This window comes from Rhinoraja longicauda, chromosome 8 (assembly GCF_053455715.1).
Source record: "Rhinoraja longicauda isolate Sanriku21f chromosome 8, sRhiLon1.1, whole genome shotgun sequence".
Taxonomy (NCBI): domain Eukaryota; kingdom Metazoa; phylum Chordata; class Chondrichthyes; order Rajiformes; family Arhynchobatidae; genus Rhinoraja; species Rhinoraja longicauda.
Window position 1 is genome coordinate 40,601,472 of NC_135960.1, and position 24,331 is coordinate 40,625,802.

At 43.0% G+C, this 24,331-nt stretch overlaps 1 protein-coding gene across 7 annotated transcripts in view; it reads left to right on the top strand.

Annotated features, from left to right (window-relative positions):
* Nucleotides 1-24,331, top strand: part of erbb4b (erb-b2 receptor tyrosine kinase 4b) — a 741,684-nt gene that overhangs the window by 371,523 nt on the left and 345,830 nt on the right. For all 7 annotated transcript variants that reach the window (XM_078403687.1, XM_078403689.1, XM_078403688.1 and 4 more), the window contains exon 3: nucleotides 4,176-4,362. In XM_078403687.1, the coding sequence (XP_078259813.1) occupies nucleotides 4,176-4,362 (187 nt within the window). The remainder of the gene's footprint in view (nucleotides 1-4,175; nucleotides 4,363-24,331) is intronic.

A 24,331-nucleotide genomic window follows, 5' to 3' on the forward strand; every position in this document is an offset into this window, starting at 1 on the left:
TATCAGTACTGCACAAAGATGGGTACTGTACAGTATAAATATTGTCTATGGGGGGTGTGCTTTCAGTGCAGAGTTCAGTGTGGTGAAGACCATAGGGTAGAAACTTTGTTAGTCTTGTGGTGTGTGCTTTGATGGACCTGTAGCGCTTTCCTGAGGGCAGAAGGGCAAACAAATGATGGGCGGGGTGAGATGGGTCCTTTAGGATGGCAGGATGCCTTCCGCAGGCAACGGGAGCTATAGATGTCTTCCAGGGCAGGCAGATGTGTGTTTGTGATCTTCTGAGCTGTGTTGTTGACTCTCTGCAGGGCCTTCTTGTCAGCCGCTTCACTCTCCACAGGTCCCAAATGAGTGACTTGCGGAATGTTTTCAGCTTTTCTGTTTTTATTTCAGATTTCCAGCACCTGTATCTTTCTTTCTGATTTGCATTAAGTGACAGTTAATGGAAGCAAATCACATCTATAATAAAATCCTCTGAATGTGTTTTTTTAACATTCTGGGTAACATGCTCATAAGGAAGTCCACTACATGTTGTCTAATCTTTTGCTAATCGCCCTTGTATTGTCAAACATTCAGCTGGAAGCCACTGGAATACATGATATTATTCAGTCTACTGGCGAGCCCTAGAATTAAAACTAAATCACACCAAGACCCTTGCAGAGTAGCATCCGAATGGATTGTCCTGCCTCTGCAATCCCACTCAGAAGTCAGCCCGGCTGTCAGCTGCACTCTGCATTAAAGAGCACTGTGATAAAACAGCAGCAGGTTTCTGTACAAGAATTTTAATTTGCTGGCTTTTGGAGGGTCTTCTTATGAGAAAAGGCGTCCATTACTTCATGCATTTATGGATGATCATTCGGTGCAGAAAGGGTTACCCTCCTGTACACCCATCCTGAAGCCAGGTTTTGTACCTGCCTTTACCCTTTGGCAGGTATGTCCCTTTGCTCAGTTTGTGTTACAGAACAAGCTAAAGTGCAGCATTTGCACTTCCTCTTTCACTCGACATCTTTGACACTTTAATACAAACTCACATTTTGTCATTGAAGTCTGTGCATGAACCTTCTTAACAGTCAGTGACTTTCAGATCCTAGCAACCCTTTTGGTTAGGAAAGAAGTGTTTTCTCTTGGCACTTCCGTTCTTGTGCTAATTGCCTTGAAACTCTGCCCTCAAGCAGTCGGCTCTTCAGCCACTGCAAACAGTCTACCTTTATTTGCTCTGACTAAACCTTTCACCATTTTAAAGAGACTGAACAACCTTTCAGCTTCCAATGATCAGCTTATTCAAGACTGAGATCAATAGATGTTTTTAGACTGAATCAAGAGATCCGGGGAGAGGGCAGGAACTTGGAGCTGATGGAAGCCGAATCGTGTCTTAATTTCATATGTTGTGTTTAGAGAAACCAGTGAGACTATAGTAGCCCTCGTTTTTATTTGTTCTGCAGTAATTAGCTGAAAAAAGTAAGATTTAGGTTTTGCACAATCTTCCCATTATCATGGTAGATTTCTCCTTCCCTGTCCCAGTGTGTGACTTTAGTTGGCAGCACTCTAAACTCCCGGTCAGAAGACTGGCATCATCCTACTCCAGAACACAAAAACAAAATGTTGACAGAAATATTATTTTTCTATTTGCTGTGAGCGTGAGCTCCCTGTGCACTAATCGTCTTTCCTGCACTGCAACAATGGCCAGCCCTCAGAAATTAAAATGCCGTGGGTTGCCGTTAACCTACTGTAAAACCGTGGATGTTTCTGAGTAGTTTTATAACTGGATTATAACCAGCATCTTTCCATTCTTCATATACAACAGTAGGTATGAGCAGGTTTTAAAATGCAGAATATAAGACGGGACTCTTCCATGCTAAGTCAATAGACAATAAGTACAGGAGTAGACCTTTCGGCCCTTCGAGCCAGCACCACCATTCAATGTGATCATGGCTGATCATTCTCAATCAGTACCCCGTTCCTGCCTTCTCCCCATACCTCCTGACTCCATGATCCTTAAGAGCTCTATCTAGCTCTCTCTTGAAAGCATCCAGAGAATTGGCCCCCACTGCCTTCTGGGGCAGAGAATTCCACAGATTTACAACTCTCTGACTGAAAAGGTTTTTCCTCATCTCTGTCCTAAATGGCCTATCCCTTATTCTTAAACTGTGGCCCCTGGTTCTGGACTCCCCCAACATTGGGAACATGTTTCCTGCCTCTAACGTGTCCAATCCCTTAATAATCTTATATGTTTCAATAAGATCCCCTCTCATCCTTCTAAATTCCAGTGTATACAAGCCTAGTCACTCCAGACTTTTATGATATTATGCCATGTTATTGTAAGAACTGTTTTCATTTTCCTTTTAAACAAGAAAAATGTACTAAATGGTCAATGGGGAACTCGGAAGTTGTGTTTTCCTCTACAGCTGGCATGACGATCCATAGTAACTACAGACTTTGGTGGCAGGAAGTCACTGAGGCTGGGATTAAGCCGAATCAGTTCACCAATATATTCCCATCCCAGCAATATCAACTCCATCCACACTACCCTATTCACAGCAAACCAGCTCTGCGCTCTCTATTATTGAAATTGACCCACAGAATCTACCACAGATGTTTAAAGTCCATGAATTGTCACCTGATGATGACAAACACTGAGGTGGGCAGTCACCTGTTAAAGGGTAATTGTGTCTTGGAGATGGAATGCTCCCTTGTACAATTGCTCCCTTGATGTACAATTGCTCCCTTGATAGCTGACTTGAGCTCTGCAGCTTTTGATGTCGGAGTGAAGGGTCAGAAAGCACTGTAGACCATTTTGCTGCTGTTTGTCGAAAGGAATTTCTTACACTCCCAAGCTGTTGACATGAGAATAAATTGGACAAAAAAATGGACCATTTGTTGCCCTTTCTTTGAGAAACTCACCCTCTGCTTCCTCCTCCTCTCTCACAGTTTCCACCTCTCATTTGTCTTCCCTCCCCTCTCCTGTCCAAGCCAATGACTTTGCATTAGCATTGTCTGCACATTGTCTTTGTTTCTGCAGCACTTCATCCATACATGTCCATTCAGCCTCGGAGAAGCCACCTGCTAGCTCCTCACAGCTGATCCTGTCCCTGGACAACATTAACAAAACCCAGACAGACACAGACACACACACACACACAGGCACAGGCACACAGACACATACACGCACAGATACATACACGCACAGACACATACACGCACAGACACATACACGCACAGACACATACACGCACAGATACATAAACGCACAGACACATACATGCACAGACATACACGCACAGATACATACACGCACAGACACATACACACACAGACACGTACACGCACAGACACATACACGCACAGACACATACACGCACAGACACATACACACACACACACAGACACACCCACACATACATGCACACATGCACACTGAGACACACACTCAGAGACAGAATCCCATAACCATGCAACACAAATGCACATACACACAAACCTACGAACATGCATACACATTTGCAAATGCATTCCACACATACACCCACACATACAATTGCAACAATGATCTAAACCAGTAGAGGCTGATTTTCCTCCATTCTATCACATCTCCTATCCCCAACTGCCCCCTAATTCAGCACCCCCTCTTTACAGTGTGAGCAACCAGCTGAGATCCACTGTGTGCTTGTTTTTTTTTATGCTGGAACTTATTTTCCTGTAAAATTAAACCAGAGAAAGAGGCCATTCAGTCCATCAGTCCGTGCCAGCAATCCCATTGAACCCTTTCTTCCTCCCTTTATTGCCCTGTATTTCTGCAAGTTATTCTCTCATGCACACCCCTACAGTTCTATTTTCCCATTAATGTACACACTGGGGATGATTTACAAAAACAAATTAACTCACTCACCCACACATCCTGGTATGTGGAGGGAAACTGGAGCATCTTGGGGAAACTCACACGGTCACAGTGAGAACGAGCAAACTCCACACAGACATCTTTGATGCTCAGTGTCAAACCCAGTTGCGAAGCAGCAACTATATTTGCTGTGTTACCCATTTTCAGGAGACTGGCACCCAGGCAGAGCTGGTGGCACTCTTTGGCTCCCATCCCTTTACTATTAGTGTGCGATTTCCAAAAGATAATAGTAGTTAGATGATTTTCTAACCCTACTGTGTGTATGTTTTATTTTCATCTTCAGTCCATTCGAGAGGTCACTGGATATATCCTGGCTGCTCTGAACCAGTTCGAATACCTGCCCCTGGAAAATCTGAGAATTATTCGAGGAACAAAGTTGTATGAGGAGAGATACGCGCTGACTATTCTGCTGAACTACAAGAAAGATGGAACATTTGGATTGAGGCAGCTCGGCATGCAAAACATGACAGGTAAGATTTATTGACAGAGGCCAGAGATTTATACTGCTCTGTCTTTAGAGTGAAACTCCAAGCTTTGATTCAGTTCAGTTGTCAGATACAACTTTCAGAATGAACCATGGCTCTAGACAACTTTAAATGGCTTTAAATAAAGAAACAGCAGAAATAGAGTGCAATATCTATATGAAGCAATAGTGAGGACTCAGCTGGTGCAATTCTAGGCACCACTCTTTATGAAAAATCCAAGGCTTGGAGAGAGTACAGAAGCGTTTTACTGGGTTGGTGCTAGAGACTTCAATTATATGGAAAGTAAGGTGGAAGGAGATTCAACAGAGGAGATCAAGAAGGGTATTTGTAAAGTCAAAAGGAAAAAACATACAGTTAATACATACGATATAAGAAATAGAAGCAGGTGTCGGATAATGGATCCCTCACACTTAGTCTTAGATTTGCTAAAATCATGACTGACGTTTTCCCTCAGCGCTACTTTAATGCACTAACCTCATGGCTTCCGATTCCGTAATATCCAGAAATGTATGAATCACTGCCTTAAACCCACTCGATGATTAAGCGTCAGTGGCCCTCTGGAGTCGGGAACTTCAAACACATACTATCAGCTGGGTGAAGAGATTGCTTCTCATCCCTGCCCTAAATTGCCAACACTTTTCTCTGAGACAGACCCCTGGTCCCAGACACCCCAGCCAGGGGAAACGGCAGCTCCACATTTGACCGATCAAGCCCATTAAGGGTTCCTACATTTTACTGTTTTCACTGGCGGAAGAGCTGATAGCAGGAGGACAGAATCACCAGGGCAGAACATGCAGCTATGGTAATGTGGGCCGCATGCAATGCTGCGTATTTCACTATGCCTCCTGTTGACAGAGACCTTGCTCCATTTCCATACCTCACGGGCATTAAACTGGAGTCTCCCCTCATTTATAAGGACAGTAATTGGATTACTACCACCGAGCCAAGGTCCTGAATCTGGACTTTAAATAAATGACAAAAAACACCCAAATTCATTCTGTGCTGAAATACCTTTAGTTGAGATTGGGAGATTGCAGGGACTGTGTATATCATCAGGACATGGGTTATGTTTCTCTTTCACTCTACTCCTCCTGCTATGAGGAGTGTATGCTCATGACCATCCTGGGAGTTAATCTGCTGACAATCCAACAAAATCCTGATGACCGAGCAGGCCACCCTCCCTAACTGCAGTGCTAACTGCTGGAGCTGAGAGGTAACACCTCGAAAGTAAAATGCCACTTTTTAATAAGAAACTGTAATTACAGTGACATCCTCTTCGTGAAGATTAAGTTCCACGCTTCTCCTCATCTGGATTGAGTATTAGGCTTCAGTTCTTTCCCTTCTCCTATCTAGTATCTTTGCCTGCTGTTTCAATAATTGTCTATATTATCATTTCTGAATTACGTTCTGGATGATTAAACACAAAACCCTCAATAGTTACAAAGGGGCTATAGTTTTTACTTTGAGACAGCAGTATTCATATGAACTGAGTTATAAGAGTGAAAATCTGTATGAACAGAATTAGATATTCACAATGCAGTATATTTTATGTAGTGATTACAAACTTTAAAGTTTTCAGCATCTGCCCTCTGCTCAAATTAAACAGGCTCCACTCCGCTGTAAAATGTCATGTGCAAACAAACAAGTCCTCCAGCCGTCTTTCCAATGGATTTTCATTGACTCGCCACTTTTTGATTATTAGTATTTCTAAAGACTCTGAGAACAGATGTAAGGAGACTATTTTACAATGGTATTATGAATATTTATGCTCGATGAACAGGCAAAAGCTACAGGGAACCGGAGTAGGAAAGATATTTTTGAACCAGCAAATCTCCCTCACACTCTCCCTGTTCTTGCAGCTTATTCATTCATGGAGCCTTGGTTCTCCATGTTGCTATCAAACACTTCTGGTCTGTGTCTGAGATGTGGCCCGGTTCTATTAATGTAGCTATATTTAGCCACACTCCCTGCAAGTGTTGCGACAAGAAACCTTTGCACTCAGAAAATTTATCACATCAGGACCAGTAACAATGAATACACCAGTTGCGCGTGAGGGTGCTGAATTTTGACAAACCTCTTGTGTCTTCTTTCGTGTCCATCATCCATGTTTCAAATGTTACATCACTGTCATCGTCCATCCTGAAACTCGCGCAAGCTTCCGGCGACAATCAGTGGGAGCCATCACTTGTACAATAAACAATAGTGGTAGCAGAATTAGCTCAGGGCACTTCCAGTTTCAGTGACGTGGACGCTTCTGCTATGGGGCCACCTTTTGTGTAGAAGGATGGAAAGGTGAAGGGGCTTCCTGAGGCAGTGCCTAGTTATGTCAAAGAAAGCAGCGGACTTAACCTCAAGCTGCAGATTACTCAGCAATGTAAAATAAACCTAATCCCTGCTTTTGTCATGAATAAAAATATACTTTGCAAAAATTGATTGAAATGTGTCAATGCATGAAGATTGGGGATATAGCAAGGTTTGTGAAAATATACAAGGCATTGCAAGATTAAGTGTATGGACAAAACTGTGGCAGATAGATTTAAATTTGGGTAAGCAGGTCATTTCTTTTGAACCCAAAGGGATATCTCTGAATCATATTTTGATGGTAAAGTGGTTGGGGCAATTTGTATCTGGCGATTATAGGCACCAACCGTAAAATGTAGCAGTCAGATTCAAATATAACATCAAAAAATGGCTGAAAATGTATACCCGGTATTATAATGGGGAAGAACATTTGATGTATGAAAGGAAATGTGTTTAGAAGGATGAAAGGGGATCTTATCGAAACGTATAAGATTATTAAGGGGTTGGACACGTTAGAGGTAGGAAACATGTTCCCAATGTTGGGGGAGTCCAGAACAAGGGGCCACAGTTTAAGAATAAGGGGTAGGCCATTTAGAACTGAGATGAGGGAAAACTTTTTCAGAGAGTTGTGCATTTGTGGAATTCTCTGCCTCAGAAGGCAGTGGAGGCCAATTCTCTGGATGCATTCAAGAGAGAGCTAGATAGAGCTCTTAAGGATAGCAGAGTCAGGGGGTATGGGGAGAAGGCAGGAACAGCGTACTGATTGAGAATGATCAGCCATGATCACATTGAATGGCCCAAAGGGCCGAATGGCCTCCTCCTGCACCTATTGTCTATTATCTATTGTCTATTGAAACAGTGAGTTGATCGCATTTAGAATGCAGTACATGGTGCTGTGACTCAGAACGAATATAACCTTTGGAAGAAACTCTGCACATATTTCCCACACAGTTAGCAGGAGTCCAGGAGTTGGAATAAAGCACTTGAGACTAGGTGCGGCTTCCCATTCATAGATTAGGTTAAGTCTTAAGGATCAAGCTGTTTATGATTTGAACAGAAAAGGGTAAAGTGGAAGAAGGTAAACATTTTGTGCTGTTGGGAGGACCTGGGACAAGGAGACAAAAGATTATGAGAGCGATTGATAATGAAATTGTGAAGCTCCCCATGTGAAAGGTGATAGAAAAACAAACCCTGCAATCGATGCTGGCACATTTAATAATTTTACATGTAAACTGATGACTGTTTTCTCCTGTTCAGGGGTATAATAGCAGGCACCACTCTTGTGCACAAAGTAGAAATGTTGCCTCACAGAACCAGGAACACAGGTTCAATCCTCGCTCAATCTGGAGTGTGCATGTTCTCCCTGTGACTGTGAGCTTGTTCCCATATCCCAAAGATGCAGAGTTTGGTTGGTTAATTGTCCACTATAATTGTCTTTGATGTAGAATCTGTAGATCATAACAGCTATTAATGGTAAATTATGAAAATATATCCTCATTTGAAAGATTTTTTTTAAATAGTTCAGTTTAAATATACTAATACGTGTCTTTTAAAAGACACTAAAAAGTATCTTAAAAGTTTACTGTGGAAACAGGCCCTTCGGCACATCAAGTCCACGCCAACCAGTGATCCCTGTGCAACAACATTTTCCTACACACTAGGGACAATTTACAATTTTACCAAAGCCAATTAATCTATAAACCTGTATGTCTTTGAGTGTGGGAGAAAACCGGAGCACCCGGAGAAAACCCAAGCGGTCACGGGGAGCACATACAAACACAGCACAGAAAGCACCCGTGGTCAGGATCGAACCCGGGCCCCTGGTGTTGTAAGGCAGCAACTATACCGATGTGCAGCTGTGCCGCCCCTGAGGTGATAGAGAGTTGAAGGGAATGTGGAGAGACTAAAATGGGATTTGTGTGGCATTATCGTAAATGGCTGTTTGATAGTCACCATGAACTCAATGAACTGAATGCTTATTGTCCACTATAATTGCCTTTGGTGTAGAATCTGTAGGGTACAGTACAGGTTCAAACCATGGACTTGCAGAAGAGAAACCTATCTTTGGTCATTGGGCCTGAATGTGTGATGAAGCATGCATGATCCACTGACTTTAGTGGAACCAAATGTGCAGAACTGGGTATAGGTAGAAGCTGCACACATTTAGAATCAGTGACCAGAGGCAAGATTCTCTGCAGGAGGATAGAGGGTTAAATTTAAAGCTAGTTGGATAGCCTTGGGTGTATATCACATGAGTTACAAAGATGTGGAAGTGCTCGAAGAGCTTGAAATTATTCACTGATCCTGTGGGACATATACAGATACCTCTTAGTATGAGAATCCAGAACAAGGGGGCCAGACAAGATCTGAGCTGGACTACTAAAAGGTGTGTAGGAAGGAACTGCAGATGCTGGTTTAAACCAAAGACAGACACAAAAAGATGGAGTAACTCAACGGGTCATTGGGCATCTCTGGAGAAAAGGAATAGGTGACGTTTTGGGTTAAGACCCCTCTTCAAACTCAGAGTCAGGGGAAAGGGGAACAAGAGAGAGAGACGGAATCACAGAGAGGGTGCAGAAAAAGAGAGTGTTGCAGAACCCTTGTCGGAGAGAGGAGGCGAACCTCTTCAAAATAGGCATACCTTGAGGGGATTTTGCAGACAAATTGTGTAGTGAGAAACAAACCTTCCCAGGCTGGTTCAGTCGCCCAGCAGGTCAAACTCTTCAAATATGCATCCCAGCGCTGTTTAAATCTGATAGGCAAATCCACTAACCTTACAGGCAATGAGTTCCAGACCCCCACTGCCCCTCCAGGGAAAATCGTTTTTTATCATCTCTGTTCTGATCCTTCTACCTATTACTATTAAGATCTGACACCTGGTTTTTCATCCTTCTGTTGTTAAACGAAATATGCTCTTTCTCTTTATCTCGCATTCATAATTTTATATATCTCAATTAATTCTCCAAAATTTCAGCCACCTGCAACAGGATCCCACCACTAGCCACATTTTCCCATCTCCACCCGTTTCCACCTTCCAGAGAGACCGTTCCCTCCGCAACTCCCTGGTTAATTCATCCCACCCAAACCACCCCCTCCCCAGGTATCTACAACCACAGAAGATGCAACACCTGTTGCTATGAATGAAATATTATTCACCTATGAGTCATTGCAAAATCCTGATCAATAAAAAGGTCTTTCTCAGAAGCTAAAGGGCCTGTCCCACTTAGGCGATTTTAAGGCGATTGCCGGCGACTAGGCTGTCGCCAACAGTTAACCTGGGTGTCGCGGGCCTGATCGTGAGGAGTCTTCAAAGAATCGTAGTGGATCGGCGCGTCGCTGAGAAATCATCCGGTATGAAATTTCTCGGCGACAGCTGGCTTATCGCCAGGTATCGTTGCTTATTGCGGGCGCTGTCGCATGCTGTCCCCAGGTTTGCTAGGTGCATTTAGAAGCACGCAATATTAAATTAAGTAAAGTCATTTGAAGATACCATAAAATACTTGTGTTTAACCAATTTATTTACCGTCAGGACATTTGACAGGTAGATTGGAAGTGACAGTTTGACGTCAGGTAAGCATGGGAATTTTCGCGATGTTTATGGCCATCAGCGATTACATTTAAAGTAGGCTCCCAACCCAGATATGCAACCCAGAAACCAGATATGCATCTCCCGTACATTTTCAAAGAAAGCCCACACTCCGCACAAAAATCCATTTAACTACTTTAAAAATTAAATTTCTTAACACTGCTATTAGTAAACTGGAAGCCATTCCAGTTTATGCCTTGTTACCGTGAAGCTTGGTTTTCAAGTACCTGGGCAAGATGTTATATTTCAAAACTCTCAAGTAATTACCGACTTGTCAGTGATTTCAGCGAAAATTAGGACGCCGGAGAAGCATTGACCGCGTGGGAATATCGTGATGTTTCCGAAGACGGTGTAATCTCGACCTGACTCGGTATTGTCGTGGTCATTGTTGTCGGGTAAAAGAAAATTTTGCCGATCTGCTACGACTTTGACAGTCGCCGGCAGTCGCCTAAAAAATCGCCTAAGTGGGACAGGTCTTTAAGTAATACCACTAGCTGCACACTATGAACACAATGTTTACCATTGAAAAGGAATTTTCCTGGCTTATTGGGAATGCACCTACATCCATGCCTTTAAGACAAACATGTCTAGACCAATGCCCCTCCACATTACTTTAAAAATGCTTGCTGGTGGATGTACAAACCTTTTGAAATGGGTTAAATGAGGCCATATTCGCCTTCCTGGACAGATCTAAGAGACACTGTGATGCGTAACATTTTGAAGAGTAGAGAAATTCTGTTTGTTGTCTTGGTCAACGTTTATCCCACAGAGTTGTTACAAAAAACACATCAGTACCAGGGTAAAGGAACCTGTCCGTGCACACATTGGCTGCCCTATCTCCAACAGGGAACAAGCTTCAAAGAAGTTGCTTATTGCTAGTAAAGCTATGTAGGATATCCTGTGGTGTTGAAAAGGTCTGAATAAATAATCTTTTTGTCTTTGGCTTGCAGTACGAGCTGTATAGAAAGTCAATGTGTTTGTAAACAAACATCTGAAATGTGTGTGGCAAGTGTTAGAAACTGCTGAACTTCTAGAACTTGCTTTTTTTATTACAACCACACACAATGTGAATAGCACCGGCTTAATCTGTTTGGATAAAAATTGTCAGCATGACATTTTAATTAAGGTAATCATTCAGAGGAGTAAATTATCTTGTATGGTCAACTGCCAAAACTATGAAATATGAACTGCTTAACTAAGGATGAAGCACTAGGTTTGCAGCACTCAACAATAAAGGCCTGGATATGTGCCACTGTGCAATGCAAACTATCCCCACATGGGTGATTCTGGGGCACATTAGAATAAAGCAAGTTACTTTCTCAGAATTGGCGGCATTTGATCAATGATGCAAGATCATTTATGCCCTGAATGTAAATATGCCATAACTCATTTTATTGTTCTTGGCAGCTGGGTTATGTGCTCAAAGTATGCCATAATTAATATTAGATAAATGAAATCAGGTTAAACCAACTGGGTTAGTTTGGAAATGAAGTAGCAAGCCAGATAAATGACAGTGCAAAGAGATTCTTCGGTTGTTTTATCTGAATAGGTAGGTTCTTGAACCAGTTGACCTAAACTTTTTTAAAAGCTAGTGTTTGGTTTTGTAGCATTTGTCTCTTTTAGCAACAACGAGAGCAATTGTCTGATGTTTGAAGCTCATGAGGTTACAGTCTACAGCAGAGGATCATTTATATGTCCAGCACTTTCATCCAAGGCATCTTTTCATGTTTACGTGTAGCAGGAATAACCATGGCTAAATATAACCTTGTAAGGTAGGGTAAGGTGGGTGCTGAATCATAGAGATGTAGAAACTAGGAGTAGGAGCATGTCATTCGACCCTTCCAACCTTCACGAATACAACCAAATCTTCAATACATTCCTGATTCATCCCCCATTTCCTTTGATTATTTTGGATTAAGAAATATATAAATTTCCTTCTTGAATATGTTTCATGACTTCATGGGGAATGAAATTTGGCCTGATCTCAATTATAAATGGTGGTGCCCACTTGGATATGGATTCTGAGTATCAGGGTGGGGAGAGGCGGTGGGGTTCTTCACACTGACCTTGAGGGTTTCACTTTCTACAATTCTTCTCCATTGTCTCTGGATCTAATGAATGGGAAAGAAATATAGGAAATCATATGCTTTGATGCCTTGGGATGTTTTAATTGGCTGCTAGCATCCCTGAAAATTCCAAGAGGGTTAGCTACCAAGGGAGTCAGCTGCCTGGAGAACAGTGAATGGGGCTGCCTAATAATTTGGATAATTGCAAACAAAAGACTAAGTAATTAACAGATTTTTGTGGAAAGGTTGCCATGTGGGTTAATAAATTAAGAAGGAAAAGGATGGTACCTTTGTGGAATATTGTTGGAATTGGGAATCAGAGGATATAGGTTTACGGTGAAGAGGGAAAGATTTAATAGGAATCTTAGGAGTTACATTGTCGGACAAAGAGTGGTGAGTGTATGGAACAAGCTGCCAGAGGAGGTAGTTGGGACAGGAACAATTGCAACGTTTAAGAAACAATTAGACAGGTACATGGATAGTGTAGGGAAGAACTGCAGATACTGGTTTAAACCGAAGATAGATATTGACATAAAAATGCTGGAGTAACTCAGCAGGACAGGCAGCATCTCTGGAGAGAAGGAATGGGTGACGTTTCGGGTTGAGACCCTTCTTCAGACAGTTTGGCAAGGAATGGGTGGATACAGGTGAGGGAGGTAAACATAGGAATGGAGGGGATGAGTGTATGAAAGAGGGAAAAGGAGCAGGATGACTGAGGCAGTAGGATTTAGTGGGAGAAATGGGAGTTCAGGGGAAGACAGAGGGATGGGGTGGGGTTCACGGGAAGAAAGGGGGTGTAGGGGGGTATTACTCGAAGTTGGAAAATGAAATGTTTTTCATTTTCATACCATGGAGTAGTAAGCTACTGAAGTGGAATATGATATGCTGTTCCTTCAGTTGACTCTGAAAATGGAGGAAAGGTTGAGATGGGAATGGAATTGGGATGGGTAGGTAAAATGGTTAGCAACTGGGAGATCCAGCAGACCTTCTCGGACAGAATGCAACTGTTCGGCGAAACAGTCATCTAGTCTAGGCATGGTCTCACCAATGTAAAGAAGGCCACATCAGGATTACCAAATACGAAATATGAAGAGTAGCAGGTGAATCTCTGTCTCACCTGAAAGGAATGCTGGAGTCCCTGGATGAAGTGTGAGAGGAGGTATAGGACGTGTTTCATCTCCTGCAATTGCAGGGGTAAGTAACTGGGGAGGGGCAAATTTTGCGGGAAGGGATAAGTAAACCAGGGCAAGGAATTGCAGAGAGAGTTGTCAACGGAAAGCAGAAAAGGGTGGGTATGAATGATGTGACTGATGGTGGGATCACATTGAAGATGGTGGAAATGTCAGAGAATTATGTTTTAGATGCAGGGGCTGATGAGATAAAAGGTGACAAGTAAGGGAAATTGTTCTGTCTGGGGGGTGGAGGGAGCGAGGGCAGAACTACAGGACCCAGAGGACAGATGAATGAGGGCTCCATTAACAACAGCAAGGGGAAACCACAGTTACTGGAGAATGAGGACATTTTGGATATCCTAGTGTGGAAAGACTCATCATATAGAAGATGCAGCGGAGATGGAGAATTTGAAAGTAAGGGATGGTGTCCTTGCAAGAGGCAGGATAGGAGGAGGTACAGTCAATGTAACTGTAGGAATGGATGGATTTGCAGCAGTGGTCAGTACATTGTCTATCCTGGGTGATGGAGATAGAGAGATCCAGAAAGGAGATAGAGGTGTTGGAGATAGTCCAAGTGAATTTGAGGGCAGGGTGGAAGTGAGGACCAAAGTTAATGAAATTAATTAATTCTGCATGGATGCAGGAGGAGGCCTGAATAAAGTCATTGATGTAGTGGAGAATAAGTTGGGGAATGAAACCAGTGTACATTTGGAACAAGGACAGTTCAACGTAACCAACAAAAAGGCAAGGGAGGCTCAGCTCCATGTGAGTGCCCATGGCTACACTTTTAACTTCAATCAAGTGAGAGGAATCAAAAAATAAGTTGTTGATGATGAGGCCAAGTTCTGCTAGATGGAGTCAAGTCAAGTCAAGTCAAGTTTATTTGTCACATACACATACACAATGTGCAGTGTGGAGGAGAGTAAAAATAGGGGGAATCTGATTGGGTCTCGGTTCAAGGAAGAACTGGAGGGCCATGAGACCTTCCTGGTGGGGAATGGACTGGACGTCCATGGTAAAGATTGAGGTGATGGGGGCCTAGTAATTCAAAGTTATTAAAATGCTGCAGAATGTGTAATGTGACTCTGTTGTAGGTCGAACTAGATGAGGGTAAACAAGATAAAATCAAGGTATTTGGAGATGAGTTTGGTGAAGCAAGAGCAAGCAGAAACAATGGGTCTGCCAGAGCAGTCCTGCTTGTGGATATTGGAATGGAGATAGAAGCAGGCAGTGCAGAGCTGGGGAACTATTGGGTTGGAAGCTGTGAACTCATTCTTTAGTGAAATTGACTCCCATTTCTCTGTTAAATTATTAAAAGAATTGTGTTATTATCCCACTCTAATAATATCATTGCTATAAATTGTTCATGGGAGACATCAGCTGTCACGAGGTTCAAACCTCCTCCCACGAAAAAAGAGTTGCTTTAATTTTGCCCCAAAAAGTAATCCTTTGGAATTGCTTTCATGCTTTTTACAGCTGATTGGAATAAATCTGAAAGATAATGAGACTGGCTCCCGACGATTCCCAGCAGAGGGGTGGGTGGGGAAGGGAGAGTGCGGGGACAGCGCTCTGCTGGAGGTGTCAGGCACGCTGACAGTCAGACGGTAAGTGGGAGCAGAAGTTTTATGCCACAGGAACACCCGGGGCTCAGAGTGAAGACAGATAACTGGTGTCAGCCTGTGTTTGAAGTTGAGTTTGCCTCCCGATTGTTTTGGCTGGCTTACTTCTGCTGCTTCCTCCCCTGAATGGCATTGTGCATGGCTCAGTAGGCAGCCTGTTGTAGTTGGAATACCCGTGATGTTCAGCAGACCCTGCCTAGCGGCTGCCAGTTCATTTCAGAGGAGGCAATCAATAGCAGGAGTGTTAATAATGAAGGCAGACCACTGATTTTATTAACACTGTTCCTCGGAGTACTGAATTTCATTTTGTTCTGATATTTAGGAGCTTGCACCAGATTTATTCCAGTTAATTTCCCATCGTATTCACTGCAAATGTTTCTCAGTGTCTAAGGATGAGGATGTCACAATACATTTTTAACCCCTAGTTTTGGGGGAGCAGAAAGGGAGAACAATATTATTGCTAATGCTGAATATAATTGAACATTGGGATCCAACTTTTCACCATAGAGCTCGGCAATGAGGATCATAATACAGATGTCCACATGGTAATTAATACATGGTGAAGCCTATGGCATTAATTATATTATTTAATATATTCTCCTCCCTCCCCTTAGATTTAGCATTTTGCAATATGGCATTTGTTGAAGTGTGTAGAAAAATGTGCTGGCACAGTTCTGTGCACTAATTCATCAATGTAACATTAATGTTTGTCATATTATTATGTGCATCACTATGTTATGATTCAGGGTGTTACAGCAACATTAGTGTTAAGTCATTAATGTTACAGTTACAGTGCCACGACATTAGCATAGAGTCAGACAGCACGGAAATAGGTCCTTTAGCCCAGCTCGTTCATGATGACCAACATGCTTGTCCCATTTACCCACATTTGGCCCATACCCCTCGAAGCCTTTCCTATCCATGTACCTGTCCATATCTTGTTTACATATTGTTACTGTACTAGCCTCAACTACTTCTTTTGGCAGCTCTATTAATGTACCCACCACCCTCTGTGTGAACAATTGCCCCTCAGGTTCCTATTAAATCTTTTCCCTCTCAACTTAAACCTATGCTTTCCTGATTTATGTACACTTCTCAATCCCCGATACTCCTCGGGCAGACACTGCTGCCTGCACCTGATCCATGACTCATTTTGCTGACCAGCATTCTATTTTTTTGTCACCTGCCTTGCCCTTCAATCCAACAGGAATATACATACCTTGAACTCTCATTATCACATTTCTAAAAGTATCCCATTTTCCAGATATCCCTCTGCCCACAAACAACCCAATCCAATCAACTTTTACAAGTTCCTGTCTAATACCATCAAAGTTTGGCTTTGTGTCAGTTCAGAACTTTAACTTGTGGACCAGCCCTGCCCTTATCCATAATTATTTAAAATCTAATGGAACTGTGTGCACTAGTCCCAAAAGGCTCACCCACCCATACTTCAGTCACATGCCCTGCCCAATTCCCTAAAAATTGTTCAAGCTTTACCCTCTCCCTTGTAGGGCTCTCTACGTATTGTCCAAGGAACCTTTACCTAAAGAAAGATACAAAATGCTGTAGTAACTCAGCAGGCCAGGCAGCATCCCTGGACAACAGGGATTGGTGACATTTCGGATTGTGTCGCTTCAGTCTATTCCTGAAACACATTTGATAAGTTCCACCCCATCTAACGCTTAGATTACAATATTGTTATGAAAGCGCAACAGCTGATTTCAAATTGTATCACAGCAATGAAGCCATAGTCTGAAAGACCACTATGCTACCATAGCATCGTAATGGTATTAAAGATGAATGTTTCGGTAGTTTTAAAGAAGCGTGATAGTTGTTTCATCATATTATCCAGGTGATGCTTGAGTTGTGTTATAGTGGTAATTATACTGACCTACATTGTGTTACGGTCACGCTTGACCAGGCTCGGTCAATTCTTCAAAGAGATAACTGTGCGATTAGACAGGGGTAATACACTGCATGCAATTTTTCTACATTTCAAAAGGCTTTTGATAAGGTTCAACACAATGGATTAATGAATGAGGTAAGAGCACACAGAGTCAGGGGTCAAGCAGCAGAACGGATGGCCAACTGGCCACAAGACAGAAGATAGAGTGTACGGGGAAATGTAGAGTGGCTGGAACTGGAGAGGAAGGATACCCAGGGGTCAGTGTAGAGACAAGTGTTGTTCCCAATTTATATTAACAGTTCAATTTTTGTAATTATGATAACACAAAACTAAATTTACAGATAACAACAAATTAGGGTGATATTCAATACCGATGCCAGCAGCAAAATACGATAAACAATATGGTCAACAATAAACATAGAATGGCCATCTCATTACCTAATGAATTTCATCACAGATAAGTGTGAAGTTTAATTTTTTGTTAAGAAAACATGAAGTGATCACATATTATAAAACTCCAACATTCGGGATTTTGGTGGTGCCAGAATAGACTGTTGGATATAATTACTATTGATACCCCAATACATTTGTAATTCACTTTTTTCTATGTTGCAGTGTTATATATTTTTCTGAATGAATCAGATAAGTTAAAAGCTGTCCCCATACTTCCTCTCTCTACAGTCCTTTCAGGTTAGGCAGAGGTTCACTAGCATTTCCTCCAACCTGATCCATGTTTTCACTATTCCAGGTGTTGACTCCTGTTTATCGGCAAGACCAAGCGCAGACTGGGTGATCGTTTCGCTGTACACCTTCGCTCAGTCTGCCTTGGCCTCCATGATCTCTCAGTGTCAAACACTTTAACTCCCCTTCCCATTCCCAAATTGACCTTTCTGTCCTGTCCTCCTCCATTATCAGAGTGAGCCCAATTGGAGGAACAGCACCTCATATTTGGCTTGGACAGCTTACAACCCAACACTATAACTATTGATTTCTCTAACCAACTAATCCTTGCATCCCCACTCTCTCCGTCCCTCCCCCAGCCCAGAAGTCATACTAGTTTCATTGTTGTCCTGTTGAGTCACTGTCTATAAACTCATTATCAGCTAGCCCACAGCCAACATTGTGGGCTCCACCTTTCCTTGATCGTCATTACTTTTTGTATAGCTTTCATTCATTTGTTCTATATCTCTATATCAACGTCTCTATCTCTCATTTCCGTTTCTCCTTACTCTCAGTCTGAAGTATGGTCTTTACCCGAAACATCACCGATTCCTTTTCTCCAGAGATGCTGTCTGTCCCGCTGAGTTATTTCAGCATTTAAGTAACAGGACACTCGGTCAAAACACAATTAGAAAATGAGTTCATGGTAATGCAAGAGATGGTCCATAGTGTTCCAGTGCCAAGGTAGGATCAAGGTTGTGCTTGACCCTGATAAGTGTTGGAAAATAAGTGTTCCCGGATCTGGTGGTGTGGGACCAGGCTTCTGTAGCCATTGTAACCCGGCTCAATGAAATGACCTTCTTGTTCTATTACAACACTGTTCAAGTTCTATTACAACACTGTTAACTTGGTGTTCAGATAACAAATCAATGTTACAGTTCTGCTCTAATAGCATTCGAATAGCATAATGTATTGTATTAATTTTTAAAGCAGTGCTATAGATGTTTTAAAACAGCTGTTTCATCTCTGTCACTCAGCTCCACTTCATAATGATTTCACTTGCTGCTTGATATAGCTACAGTGTACCCTTCAGCTGCAGCTACTTCACCACACAAACCTGTTGATGCATGACCTTACACAGCCAGTCTCCACAGATGATATTAAAGGTACAGGTGTTGGTGTCTGCAATATAAATAGAAAATGCTGGAAACACTCAGCAGGTCAGGCTGCATCTGTGGAACAAGGAACCGTTAGCATTTTAGGTTGAAAACCTTTTATCGGAACTGTGGGCAGCACGTTGGCAGGGGTAGAGCTGCTGCCTTACAGCGCATGCAGCGCCGGAGACCCGGGTTCAATCCCGACTACGGGTGCTGTCTGGACAGAGTTTGTACGTTCTCCCCGTGACCTGCGTGGGTTTTCTCCGAGATCTTCGGTTTCCTCCCACACTCCAAAAACGTACAGGTTTGTAGGTAAATTGGCTTGGTAAATGTAAAAACGGTCCCTAGTTTGTGTAGATAGTGTTAATGTGTGGGGATCATTAGTGGGCGCGGACTTGGTGGGCCGAAGGGCCTGTTTCCGAGCAGTATTTCTAAACTAAATTAAACTGCCAGCTATGAGTGAGAGATCTTCAGGTCTGATGAGATTGTGGTGAATAGTCTTTGACCTGAGATGTTAACTGTTTCTCGCTCCACAGATGCTGTCTGATCTGATGATAGTTTCTTGCATTTTCTATTTTTATTTTAGATTTCTAGCATCTGCAATGTTTTGATTTTCATTGATTTTTTCTCTTTCCCAGTCCTGATGAAGGGTCTCACAACCTTTACTTTATTATTACATGTGACATGTCACAGTGACATTCTTTGTTTTGCTACCAGAGTCAGGGGGTATGGGGAGAAGGCAGGAAGGGGGTACTGATTGAGAATGATCAGCCATGATCACATTGAATGGTGGTGCTGGCTCGAAGGGCCGAATGGCCTCCTCATGCACCTTTTGTCTATTGTCTATTGTCTACACAAGTATACAAAGAGTCGCTACATATAGGGCGCCGACAAAGTTACAAAGTGTTCAATGTAGTCCCAGTCCTGCCATCACTCTTTGTTCTCTCGGTGCCCCCCCCCCCCCCCCCCATGCCAGGTCACTTTTTGTGCTCTGGGCAGCCCCCTCATACTGAGTCCCTCTTTGTTCTCTCGGCAGCACATCCTCGACTGACGTCTGGCACCCATAGCGGCCCCATCCAAGCTATGGCACCTACTGTGGGCCACTCCGACCTACGACACTCACCCCGGGCCCTTCCGGCCTCAAGCACTCACACAGGCTCGGTCCGAAACATTAGCAATGTCTCTCACTCCACATATGCTGCCTGACCTGTTGAATGTTTCCACCATTTACTTTCATTCAGTCACTGAACCTCTTTGAGTCGCAGTGTGACATCTAGACACATGTCCTCCCACAGGGTTTGTTGAATGTTGACTGGGAATGAAATTCCCCTCTCTTATCCAAAGGTACAGAGGCCAACTGTGACACTTTCATCATTGTTCCAAAAGCTATATAACACAGCACACCACCACTGGTCTAAATTACTCAACCTCTCAGAATTAAATAAGTTTTGTTATGTCTAATGATATCGGATTTTACCCACAGATAATTTCCCAATAAGACTATTGTAATTACACCATGGTCATTAATCGTATGTGAAAATCACCAAGGACATTTTGCAAACTGGCAATGGCTGCTCAGACGTAGAACAAATATAATTCCCACATCAAATATCAAATTGTTATAAATAATGACAGATGCCAGAGAGCTGTTTCAAGGCTATAATCTAATCTTAACAATTCAGATAATAGTTATAAACCATTCTGCTGAAGCTCCTGATGATATTATCTCATCCCCTTGCTGCCTAATAATCGCTTCCAGTTAACCATTATTGTCTCTATGATTCAGTACAATTTTTAATTACCGACACTACATTATCTGTTATCTTGACCAAACAATTAAAACGGCTTTGAATAAATGAGTTCTGTCTCCTTTAAAACAATGGATAATATGCAACAATTGGCCATTGAGGTGACAGCATTTCATATTTATTTTGTGCATCTCGAGCCACAGAATGGCCAAAAGAAACGAAGTACTTCATTTTCAGACCTGAAGTCTTAATACTTTTTCTCTCTCCACATATGCCACTTGACCCATTGGATGTTTCAGTATTTTCTGTTTTTCAAATTTCCAGCATCTGCATTTTTGCTTTAAATTTCTAAGTCCTTGCTATGATATAGAAAACATGGTAGTCCATTTATACATGGGGAGATTTTCCTCTGAGCCATTCTCTGAGGATTAAGGTTGACTTTCCTCCACTGATTCTGTGGTTGACGAGGAGGTTGATGAACTAGCGTGGGAACCGTGGGTTCTTCCCTATACGGGGCATGTCATGACTGATGGACAGGTGTGTGTGTGTGTTGGTGAGGTGAGGCTCCTTCTGCCACTTGCAAATCTTCTGTGTGTTCCTGGTGCGGGGCCTCGACATCCCCTAAACTATGACGAATGCTTCTCCACTTTAAGCAGGTTTAGTTTTAGAGATACAGGGTGGAAACAGGCCCTTCGGGCCCACCAAGTCCGCGCCGACCAACGGTCACCCATACACTCATACAGAAGCCAGATAACCTACAAACCTGCATGTCTTTTGAATGTATGAGGAAACCGGAGCAACCGGAGAAAACCCACAGGGAGAACATGCAAACTCTGTAGTCAGGATCGAACCTGGGTTTCTGGTGCTATAAGGCAACAGCTCTACTGTTGCGCCACAATGCCCAGGTGTCAGTGGGGATGTTGCACTTCTTCAAGGAGCCTTTGAGCACACTCTTGAATCAATTTCTCCATCTGCCTCGGAATCTCTTCCCATGACAGAGCTCAAAATGGAGAGTTTGGTGCCAGACATTCTGTATAAACAAAGTAGCCTTCCATGAGGATTGGGACTCTTTTAAAGAGCAACAGATAACTAAAAAGGCAATACGGGGAGAAAAGATGAGGTACGAGGGTAAGCTAGCCAATAATATAAAGGAGGATAGTAAAAGCTTTTTTAGGTATGTGAAGAGGAAAAAAATAGTCAAGGCAAATGTGGGTCCCTTGAAGACAGAAGCAGGGGAATTTATTATGGGGAACAAGGAAATGGCAGACGAGTTGAACCGGTACTTTGGATCTGTCTTCACTAAGGAAGATACAAACAATCTCCCAGATGTTCTAGTGGCCAGAGATCCTAGGGTGACAGAGGAACTGAAGGAAATTCACATTAGGCAGGAAATGTTGTTGGGTAAACTGATGGGACTGAAGGCTGATAAATCCCCAGGGCCTGATGGTCTGCATCCCAGGGTGCTTAAGGAGGTGGCTCTCAAAATCGTGGACGTATTGGTGATCATTTTCCAATGTTCTATAGATTCAGGATCAGTTCCTGTGGATTGGAGGGTAGCTAATGTTATCCCACTTTTTAAGAAAGGAGGGAGAGAGAAAATTGGAAATTATAGATCAGTTAGTCTGACATCAGTGGTGGGGAAGATGCTGGAGTCAATTATAAAAGACGAAATTGCGGAGCATTTGGATAGCAGTAACAGGATCGTTCCGAGTCAGCATGGATTTACGAAGGGGAAATCATGCTTGACTAATCTTCTGGAATTTTTTGAGGATGTAACTAGGAAAATTGACAGGGGAAAGCCGGTGGATGTTGTGTACCTTGACTTTCAGAAAGCCGTCGACAAGGTCCCACATAGGAGATTAGTGGGCAAAATTAGAGCACATGGTATTGTCATGGATAGAAAATTGGTTGACAGACAGAAAGCAAAGAGTGGGGATAAATGGGTCCCTTTCAGAATGGCAGGCAGTGACTAGTGGGGTGCCCCAAGGCTCGGTGCTGGGACCGCAGCTATTTACAATATACATTAATGATTTGGATGAAGGGATTAAAAGTACCATTAGCAAATTTGCAGATGATACAAAGCTGGGTGGCAGTGTGAACTGTGAGGAAAATGCTATGAGGTTGCAGGGTGACTTGGACAGGTTATGTGAGTGGGCAGATGCATGGCAGATGCATGGCAGATGCAGTTTAATGTAGATAAGTGTGAGGTTATCCACTTTGGTGGTAAGAATAGGAAGGCAGATTATTATCTGAATGGTGTCAAGTTAGGAAAAGGGGACGTACAATGAGATCTGGGTGTCCTAGTGCATCAGTCACTGAAAGGAAGCATGCAGGTACAGCAGGCAGTGAAGAAAGCCAATGGAATATTGGCCTTCATAACAAGAGGAGTTGAGTATAGGAGCAAAGAGGTCCTTCTGGAGTTGTACAGGGGCCTAGAGAGACCGCACCTGGAGTACTGTGTGCAGTTTTAGTCTCCAAATTTGAGGAAGGATATTCTTGCTATTGAGAGCGTGCAGCGTAGGTTTACTAGGTTAATTCCCGGAATGGCGGGACTGTCATATGTTGAAAGACTGGAGCGACTAGGCTTGTATACACTGGAATTTAGAAGGATGAGAGGGGATCTTATCGAAACATATAAGATTATTAAGGGGTTGGACACGTTAGAGGCAGGAAACATGTTCCCAATGTTGGGGGAATCCAGAACCAGGGGCCACAGTTTAAGAATAAGTGGTAGGCCATTTAGAACTGTGATGAGGAAAAACATTTTCAGTCAGAGAGTTGTAAATCTGTGGAATTCTCTGCCTCAGAAGGCAGTGGAGGCCAATTCTCTGAATGCATTCAAGAGAGAGCTAAATAGAGCTCTTAAGGATAGCGGAGTCAGGGGGTATGGAGAGAAGGCAGGAACGGGGTACTGATTGAGAATGATCAGCCATTATCACATTGAATGGTGGTGCTGGCTCGAAGGGCCGAATGGCCTCCTCCTGCGCCTATTGTCTATTGTCTATGTGTATTTGAGTGAGTGCAGCTAGTGTCTCAATGCTAGGGCTGTTAGCTTGGGGATTTTCAGAATTTGTGCAGATGGCATTGGTGATATTTTGTCATTGGCATGAGGTGACTGCTGTAGATAGCCCAGGCCTCAGAAACATATATAAGAGCAGTGCCCAAGTATTTATTTCATAATACTTCCCTCCGCAACTCCCTGGTTAACTCATCCCTTCCCACCCAAACCACCTCCTCCGCAGGTACCTTCCCCTGCAACCGCAGAAGATGCAACACCTGTCGCTATACCTCCTTCGACTCTGTCCAGGGACCCTGACAGCCCTTTCAGATTAGGCAGAGGTTCACTTGCACCTCCTCCAACCTCATCTATAGTATCCGTTGTTCAAGATGTGGACTCTTATACATTGGCGAGACGAAACGCAGACAGGGCATTCATTTTGCGGAACACCTTCGCTCAGCCCGCGTGAATCAACCTGATCTCCCGGTTGCTAGACTCTTTAAATCTTCTTCCCATTCCTACCAGACCTTTCTGTCCTCGGTCTCCTCCATTGTCAGAGTGAGGCTAAATGCTAATTGGAGGAACAGCATCTCATATTTTGCTTGGGCAGCTTACAGCCCAGTGGTATGAATATTGATTTCTCTCACCAGGTAGCCCCCGCATTCCCTCTCTATCTCTCCCCCACCCAATTCGCTAACAATGGCCTGTTTCCTTTATCATCATTACGTTTTTTGCATATCT